This window comes from Amphiprion ocellaris, chromosome 9, assembly GCF_022539595.1.
Source record: "Amphiprion ocellaris isolate individual 3 ecotype Okinawa chromosome 9, ASM2253959v1, whole genome shotgun sequence".
Taxonomy (NCBI): Eukaryota; Metazoa; Chordata; class Actinopteri; family Pomacentridae; genus Amphiprion; species Amphiprion ocellaris.
The window spans coordinates 18,422,508-18,432,137 of NC_072774.1; the positions used below are offsets into that span (position 1 = coordinate 18,422,508).

Sequence of the window (9,630 nt, forward strand, 5' to 3'; positions counted from 1 at the left end):
TAAGAATACTTCAGAGCTGAAAGATTGTGTTTGTCTGAATTCATCTGAATTGCCCCCCCCCCCCAGTGATTCTCTTTTATCCTTCAGATCAAGGTGATGGAGAGTACACATCAAATTATTTCTATTCACCTACATTTAGAAAGAGCACAATGGTATTTTAGATTTAAGGAAGTAAATACGTTTATTTGATTCTGCAGCAAAGCGTGCAATCAAAACTATTCAGCACCCTTCCCCTGAAAAACCTTCCAGCCGTGAATAAAATTGAATGAAAACACATATTAACTTGGTACCTTGGTAAATAGTCAAAGAAAGAATATAAAGCATACTTGAGAGCTTGCTACTTGGTTTCCATGCTACTGCTTGATACATACCACCAAAGAAAAATGGCATTCAAATCTATGGACTGTGATGGCTTCTAAAAGACATTCAAGGAGATGCTCTTAAAACAAGATTTTTATGGTTTGGATGCGTATTTGAGATTCTCTCCAGTATTCTTCAGAATGGCCAGGTATTTCAAAGACTCCATGATGCCAGTCACATAGTCAGATTTAGCCGTTTCTGATGGTTTTTGATTATTGGGTTGATGCTCTTGTCTTTTAAGCCTTGTCCTGATTCATAGGTCCCAACAGTTCCAGTCTAAAGTCTTATCATTCCATTAAAAAAGACTTCCAGACTTTTCTTTCAAGTGATGTTTGCCTCTGAAACAGAGCATTTAAAGGTTTCTGGGCATGAAATACTGATACTTTCGCTGCTGATTTCCTCTAGAGAAATGATGCTCTTTTTTCCACCACGCTCAGGAAAGTACAATGAGTTTTAAACTTGCATAAGGTGCTGCGAGCCTCGTCTCTTTGAGCTTCATGGGTCATGAAAATTTCTTTTTTTTAATCACTTTCTTTTTGGCAAAATATATTTTCTTCTTTCAGTGTTTGAAACTTTTAAAAAAAAATCTTTGCTATGTTTGCTGCAAAATTTAGATCTGTATCACACATAAAGCAAATTCTGCATCATTAAGAGATGTCTCAAAAGCTTACTGCAATCTGCAAAGATTTGGTAGCCTTACAAAGTAGTAAGTAATTTAAAAATACCAATATTAAATAGGATTACACTAATTATGAAATGGTGGTAAAGTTCAGAAAGATTATCACCAATTTGATTATATCCCTTAACTATAAACCCCCACAATAACTTACAATGTAATGACATCCTTTCCTCTCAAGATACTGCTGACTGTGTGCCGTTCAGTGTCAATTTTAAGTACAAAGTGTGGTTCAGCATGATTAACCCTTGAATAAAGGGCTCAAAAATATTGTTAATGCTGACATCTAGTGGGTCCTGAGTAAATACTTTTTTTCTTCAACTGAATGCCACAGACTTCCTGGTAATAAGATGTATTTTTAGTAAAATAACAATACAAAGCCAAAAAAGTCTGTATTATTGTGTAGGTACATTAATTGTTTATTTTGATGAGTTAAAAGTCCAACCAGAATAAAAGCATATTTAAGCTGGAAAAATACAAAAACCTGACAAGGCACATCGGAAATTAAAATAAGACATCATTTTCAACTGTATGGGAGAGCAATTAATTGTGATTTTATGTCTTAGAGAGGACGTGTCATTATTACACATCTCTTGTGTTCATTTGTTAATTTGGAAGATTTACATGGTAAAAAGGCTGCATTGTCAAAATACATTGTCACATAATATATCATAAGTACTACAGTTTTAAAAGTAACATATATGGTTCCCTAAAACCAACCCAGATGTTAAAGAAAAAAAAAGAAAAAAAAAATTTGGTTGCATTAATTAGTATGTCTATCAGGTATTAGAACATTTTTCATGTGTACTCTCCTTCTTCATAGAAAACAATGAGATTAAAAAAGAGTTAAAATAGCAAAGGAACACACAATACTGTAAAACTTAAGCAATGATGATCCTGAAAACTTATCCCCACCTTAAACAAATGACAGTATCTTTACAGCTCTCTAGTCTAAAATGGATCATTCCTGCAATGTGACACATACATTACTTCTGTCACTGCCTTAAATTCAAAGTTATAAAATATCTCACATGTTAAAGAGAAAAAGACGTTTAATAATAAGTAAAGTAAGACAGCATCTCCTCTCACTCCCCACCAGTTTTACCACCATTTTAAAACTGGAATAATTACTGAGCAAAATAACATGTAGTTTAGCATAATGTCCAATAGAGGGCGCCCTAAGACAGCATGTGGATGCCAATGCACACATTTTTTACAGAATGGCCGTACACATTCAAAGCAAACCACCCCTGCGAGAACTTTTTATTTTTTCTAAATCAGACAACTGCAAAAGATCTAAATATTTCGTTTTTTTCCATAAACAAAATGCAAATTTTTTTATTGTTCATAATAAGACCAGTAACTCAAGAGGACCAAGAAGCGGTAACTACACCCAGTTACTAAACTACAAATATCAATTTCATGTAATTACTTCTAACTGAAGTAGTGTTGGCTTCATCAGATCGTGGCCCTCAGGACACACTGGGGCAGTTTGCAGCTGAGTATTAAGCGGACGGCACAAGATCCATCCCCTCTCAATTCTATGCCATGGCTCCCTATTGGAAACCGGTGGATTGCTTAATCTGGGTTGGGGATGACTTGCTGTCCCAAGTTAAGGAGTTTAAATAGCTTGAGAGCTTGTTCACAAGGGACGGGAAAGTGGAGTATGAGATGGACAGACAGATTGGTGAGATAAACAGATGGATTGGTGCAGAGTCTGCAGTAAAATAGGCCCCATACCAAAACATTCTGGTGAAGATGGAGCTGAGTCGGAGGGCAAGGTTCTTAATTTACCAGTCTATCTATATTCTTACCCTCGCCTATGGTCATGAGCTCGGTAGTGACTGAATGAATGAGGCTGCAGATACAAGCAGCCAAAATGAGCTTCCTTTAGTTATGAAATCTTACCTAATTACCCCAGTAACCCAGTGAATTTAGAGGTGCATCATCTTCGTTCGTTGTTGTTATCATCGTAGCCCGATCCACCTGGCCATTCCTCATTCGGATTTCACCCTGAGTGACTGTCGTACCTCTCCGCCCCGGGTTTCTTTTCATGTCATAAAACTTGACACTGCCATTGGAAGGTAAGGGATCTGGTAAATTTAAACTTAAAGGCATGTTATGAGATGGTAAGAGAGGCATGGCGCAAGCAACACCCATTACCTCACCACGTTGGACTTGGTTGAAGCAGGGAGTGAACAGTGGCTCACTTGCACTTCTCCCTGCTGTTCTTATTGCACCAATGACTTGTGCCATAGTGGCTCTGGGTATTGGACTGCCATCTAACATGCTACTGACCAGGTCACAGTAAGCACTACCACTCAGCTTTTCCTGTATGTAAGCGGGACTTGTGCGTGAAATCCTGCGTCCAATGAGAAGCTCAGCGATGATCTTACCCATCGCCCACACATCAGAGCAATGGTCTCGCTGAGCCCCTGGTTGTGTTCGGATCTCTGGGGCTGCATAGGCAAGATTTCCGATATCTGCAGCAGAGTTGAGGCCACCTCGGTAAAACTTGGCAAAGCCCAAGTCAATGATCACAGCTCGGTAAGTGTAGCTTTCCACCTGGGTGAGTTTATCAAAGAAACAACCATTAAGGTATTGCAGTTAAACAATTCAGCACTTTGTCATATGGGTCATCATGCAGAATTGACTAAGTGTTCACAACTGGTTTACATGGGCTCATATATGCCATTGCAATAGTTCTAATCATTTAACATGACAGACTTTTGTGTCTTTCACATTGTCTTCTCATTGGTTTGAAGTGATTGAGGCTTAGATGTCAGGTGATATCACATGCTTCTAACCAACAACTGAGATTCAGCAACACAGTGTGTTAATAAGGGGTCAAGCAGTGCTCACGTGATCTGGATAGAGCATACTACCTGAATTAAACTTAGATTTTTATGCATTTGTGCCAGCTACAGTTGTGCCTGAGGCATTATACCTTTGGCTGAGCTGTCTTTTTGTCCTGTTCCCGTAACACCTGTAAGCTTGGAGGGAATTTCTTTCAATTTGGCACAAAAGTTCAACTGGAGTCAGTGATGATCTGATTACATCAAAGACCTTTGAAAACATGTTTTCTGGCCATAATTCTAGAATTCATGTGCTAATTGTAACAACGTCTCGCACAAATGTATAACAGGACAAAATTATGAAGTAATGACAATGTACATCCCAAAGGTCAAAGGCCAACTTAATGTAACATCAAAATGTTCTCCAACAATACTTACACTGTAACATACAAACAGATGGGAAGATTGAGGCCATATTTCACATTTGGTCGGATATGGAATTGGAGAGACCAATCTTGGGTTCTCACCTAATAAATTTCTTTGAAGTTTTCTAACTAATAATAAAGGTGCCTGGACAAATATGGAAGTAAACTCCAATTTAACTGGTTGGTGGAGGGATACAACTGTGCGGTGATTATTCCAGTTTTCTTTCTAACTTTGATCAAGATCAGCTGACTTATTGTTCAGTGTCTTATAATGACTGACATCCACTACACATTCAGTAACTCTCCTGTGTAACACATAGAAGGTGACTTGTCATGGAATTTGAACATTTGTGGTTCCTAGTCAATGTATCCTGATGCCTTGGTGATCCATTGGCTTTTCTTCGAGTCCCACCAAGTGGTTGAAATTTGTATTACAGGCATTTTTGGCTCTCTCACTGGGAATGGCAATAACTTCGATATTCCATTGACTTTTCAGATCAAAAAATGTTTATCCAATAGTTTGGTTTATGATCAAATACCTGCATAACTAAAGACATTACATTGATCTCATGTGTACCGTGTTGTTGCCGCTAATTAGCAAATCAGAGCATGCTAATAAGCTAAACGATGGTTAACTTCATGTTTTGCTCACTAAACATCAGCATGTTGGTATTGTCATAATAATTTTGCATTATATTCTCTCAACCTTAACAATGGAATTATATTGTATACCATGTAATGCTGGGTCACAGTATCATAGCATAGCACGTCTTATATAATGTGGATACTTTTTATTTAAATCAGTGATTGAACCATGAAGCTTTGTCGTTTCCCATGTAAAGACTGAATAACCACATATAAGCTTAGCTACTGTGTGATTATGCAACAGGTAGTGTTTCGGCATTTTATGAAATGTAGACATGTTTTGACTAAAACATTTGGATGTTTGCATGTTCATATTTGATGTAAAACTGTGCATCCTACCATAATATTTTCAGGTTTCAGGTCTTGGTGCACAATGTCCTTGCAGTGGAGGTGATACAGTCCTTCGCACATTCCTGTGATGACTGTTCTCGTGATTGCTGGGGTAAGCTGGGGACAAATACCTCAGTTAAACTCGCATTAACAGTTTCTCTTTTCAGATTTCATCCTCAGGTTCCTTGTCCTGGTGTTGGGCATGTTGGCTCACTGGGAACAAGTCTTTAATGTTATTTGCATCATCTGTACTTTTCCTACTAAGACTAGTACATACCTCTATGGTTGAACTGCTTGGATCGAATATGATATTCTCCAGGTTTTCTCCAAAGATCCATTCCATTACGATGTGCCACATGTTATCCTGCATTGTTGGACTCTCCAAAAGCTTGACGACGTTGTGATGTTCTGCTGCCCTGTGAGCATGTGCCACAAAAATATAAAACAGAAAGGTTATTATATTGAAATATCAAGTGTAATGTGAAGATTTATACTCTGTGTTGTTTATCAAAGCCTCTTTTCTGTTTTATTGATACAGCCTTTTTGGTGTTACTCACTTATAAATCTGATACTCTCTTGTAATGTCCTGATGGGACCTCAGGCTTCCAGGAACCTTCTTCACTGCAGCCCACTGTCCATGGCGCATCTCTGGGTACACTTTTGCCGTACCACCTCTACAATAACCAGCCATCTTAAAAAGGAAGATCACATCATCAATATGTGTGGAATGTCACTGACGAGAAATGGTTCTTCATTTCATTGTTATTTCCCATCAGTCATGCAGAGAAGAATGTTGTTCAGGCACTTCATGCTGCTAAACATACCAGACTATAAAATAAAATCTGACATTTTATGTTTTTTCTTCCTCAAAATAACTGGAAAACTTCGACAAGGAAAGCAGATTTTTATTTATGTATTTATTTATTTATTTATTTAAATTTAAATAGAGATGTACCAACACCCAACAGTTCACCTCCAATGTGTCTAATGGTCAATGTGATATACAAGTTTTCAAGTATTGGCAGATATGTAATGAAATTTTGCTGAAAATTTGATTTGTTTTCATCTACAATGTAAAAATAATGTTAGCGTAAAAAGATTGTGAATATGCAAAACCAGTATTTGTTTTAAATCACAAATGGAAAATTACTGCAATTCTCAAAAATAAAGTGCTTTTCCCTAAAAGTTCCATGAAAGACATAATCTTAATGATGTGGCTTACCTTGATTTGCGATTTTCTGCCGTCGAAGAGACAATGACCTGAAAGGGATCTATGCATCCCCTTATATCACAAGCCACACCCTGGGGTAAATGAAAACGAAAGCATTTTTGTCACCACCTTTGAGCAGCATACACGTTAACCTCAGCTACCGCCAAAGTTTCTGTGGCAATAAGCAAATGCTAGACATACGAACATTTGGATTTATACAGTGAGCCTGGTACTATTTACAGCTTCGTACATAGTTACAGTATATAGTTATAGTTACACCGCATGCCGTTTTCTTACAAGGGCTACACAAAAGGCCTTTAACAGTGATAATTTTGTTTAAATTTGATTGCAATGGTTAAATATTTATACCATCTTTTAAAAGACAAAAAGTCAAATAATAATTTGATAAATACAATAAATTGTTCAAAAAATGTGACATATCGGAACTAAAAATTTGAAAATTCACTTAGATGCCACTTTTCTTGAGTGTTGCTATTTTGTGCATAAGATGTATATGTAAAGTCTACAGACAATATGAACTAAATCATCACTCAACAATGTCAAACACAAGAAAATTGCAAAAATGGCGAGAAGACATCCATAATGGTGTTTAATGAAGTGGGATACAGCTATTGCCAACCAGCCTGGAAGCAGCAAAAGAGCTGTCCATTACACCCTTAAGAAGAAAGCACAGTATGGCTCCACCAAGAACTGCAAGGGAAGAGACAGGTGATCACAGTAGTCGAATAATTATTTCCAAAGCTCTAACTCAAAACTCCATCTCACTGAGTCATCAGAAGTGTTGAGACTCTTGTTCCTGGCACATACCAGTGAACTCTCTCCTGCCAAGGCTTTGATAATGAGGACCCAACTTGTCTACTAATTTAAGACTGTGAAAAGCAGGTTCAAGTCATTATTTGTCTCTATATGAGAGTGAGTTTTGCAACATGACACCATTTACCTCAGCATATGTAAATGAATTGTCCGGCAACACAGCTTAAGCCACATTTCAACAGGAAGAATGCAAATTCAACAGTCATAAATGCATATTTATGGTCACTTAAGGTCATTAATTAAACCATGACGTGAGCAACATTGACACTAATCTGTGTTCATATTGAAATTAAGACAACCTTTTTGTCACTTGTCTTTTCCAGTTCCTCAAAATTAGTGCTGCTTTTGAATTTCAAAGACAAATTCTTCACCACCTTGTATTAAAGTACAATCACTCTGGTAGCTGCCATATATGTACATTCTTCTTCAGGATCTTCATTTCTAAACCCATGTCATTTGAATCATTTGTCCACCTTAACTCACATGCTGTTACACAGAAATGCCTGTATGTACCCCAGACATTTTCACCACTCAACTCTGCAAAGGAAACCAAAGTCTCCCACTTCCTTCCAATCTGTGGCTTTGATAGACTGAATGATTAACTGAACTACTAACTGACAAAAATGTACATGAGCTGTGGCTGTTGGCAAAACAACTTGAGCAGATCCTGAAGTAGGAAGTTCTGGGGCCTGAAATCACTTCTGACACTTTAGAGTTGGTGCTTTTGAACTTTTGGTGCCACTGGTTGGGAGGAAGAAGGAACATGCAGAAGGCTTATAAAGCACGTTAATGACAGCTAGAGACAGTTAAGCTAAGTTCAAAATAAATAAAACAAAAAATCCAGAAAAATTGTGCAAATAAAAGCATTTTAGGCACTCATTTTCTATGTCAGTCCAGTATTCATGCCATTTGTCATTTTTATGGTAATGCAACAGTTCTGCTATATAATCTGAGGAAACCTGGGGGAGTTCCACAATTAGAGTGGGACTAGTTTCAGAGTTAGAACTTTTCTAATGGAAAAAATATGTAGGTGGAGCTCACACTGTAATCGGCAGCGTTGACAGTAAGGTTAGGTCATCTCTGTTACAGATTACTAGATGGTGGTGGGGTCAGATGCAGTTCACTGAAACTGTGTAAAACAACAAGAAGCTAGTGGAATATGAAACAAGTTCTTCTGGTTTTTAAATGGTCGGTAGAATTTTAACAAGCCTTTGTTCTCTGCATTTGAGCTCTGATCAGCAGTGGAGATTCTGTGGAAATCAACAAGACATTCTGTACCAAGAGTCAAAGCATTCATGGTTAGCACTGGTCTAAAGTTAGGTAAGTGGTAAAGTTTTTTGGTTCCTGCATCTCAAATGTAAAGTTTTGCTTTATTTAATTGCCTCACATAGTAAATGTAATATCAACCTCTGGTTAAGAATAATGGTGCATTTCTTGTCTTCTCATATTTTACATTTCTAAAATTAATAAATTAATTAAATATTCACTGGTTAACATAAAGAATAATCAGCAGAACTACTGATAAAGAATAGTTCTTCTCTGAGCTGTTTTTCTGTTTCGCCACCAGAGGACCTCAGTGCTTCAGCTAGTCTCTGTTCCGCTATCACTTGATGTGTTGACCTTACGTCTCTTGAAATTTGGCAACGTCCAGCCTGTTTTTTTTTTTGCCTCCCTGCCTGCCTGCCTGGCTATACAACCTCATAAGTGAAACCTTTGCAATTTCCTGTTAAGGAAAGCTGCTGTTAGTCAAAGAACTAATGTGAAATATTCAAAATGTGTTGTCACAGACACAAAGTGGCTGAGAATCTGGAATTTGTGGAGAAAACCTAAATCCTCCACAGGACCACTAAACAACAACCTACATAATAAATGATAAACCCTCATAATTAAGACTTGGATTGTGAATGTACAGCCTAAATTTGGTTGCAACGACAAAATGTGCTCAAAAGTACATTAAAGGTTTTGGCAAAATAAGCATCATTAACAAAGAAAAGTACAGCATAGTGTATGGAACTGTTTTCTGATTGTTATATATGACATTTTGAGAAGACAGAATTAAATTTGTCACTTTGCCAAAAGTTCAAAGTGAAAGAAAAAGCATTTAGTGTGTGTGAGATCTGATGGATTCAACTTAAACCAAGGAACTGTAAAAGGAACTCTAATTTGTTAAAGTTACATGTTACAGTTATTGATGGCAGTCATCAATATTTGAGCTAAATAAACTAGCAGAAGCAGTACAGTGTCTACATTTTGATGCTGTATATAGCAGCTTAAAAAGTAACCACAACGTATGGTGATTTTTGATCACAAGCTCAGATTTTTAGATGACTAGGTATAAACATTAACATAATAAGT

General features: G+C 37.2%; 1 protein-coding gene across 1 annotated transcript; it reads right to left on the reverse strand.

Annotated features, from left to right (window-relative positions):
- Positions 1–1,425: 1,425 nt before the first annotated feature.
- Positions 1,426–9,527, reverse strand: LOC111572528 (inhibitor of nuclear factor kappa-B kinase subunit alpha-like). The gene is made up of 5 exons (XM_023276235.3): positions 6,454–9,527; positions 5,789–5,922; positions 5,509–5,647; positions 5,241–5,348; positions 1,426–3,601 (listed from the first exon to the last, which is right to left on the reverse strand). Exons 1-5 carry the CDS (start codon positions 6,508–6,510, stop codon positions 2,945–2,947), a joined length of 1,095 nt encoding a protein of 364 aa, XP_023132003.2. The 5' UTR covers positions 6,511–9,527; the 3' UTR covers positions 1,426–2,944.
- Between the last annotated feature and the right edge of the window lie 103 nt (positions 9,528–9,630).

Excerpts from the sequence above, each read along its gene's own strand:
- LOC111572528 (XM_023276235.3), bottom strand. The coding sequence starts at position 6,510 with ATGCATAGATCCCTTTCAGGTCATTGTCTCTTCGACGGCAGAAAATCG. Across the intron at positions 5,923-6,453 it reads GCAGAAAATCGCAAATCAAG|ATGGCTGGTTATTGTAGAGG; the intron begins GTAAGCCACATC and ends TTCCTTTTTAAG. Across the intron at positions 5,648-5,788 it reads AGAGAGTATCAGATTTATAA|GGCAGCAGAACATCACAACG; the intron begins GTGAGTAACACC and ends ACATGCTCACAG.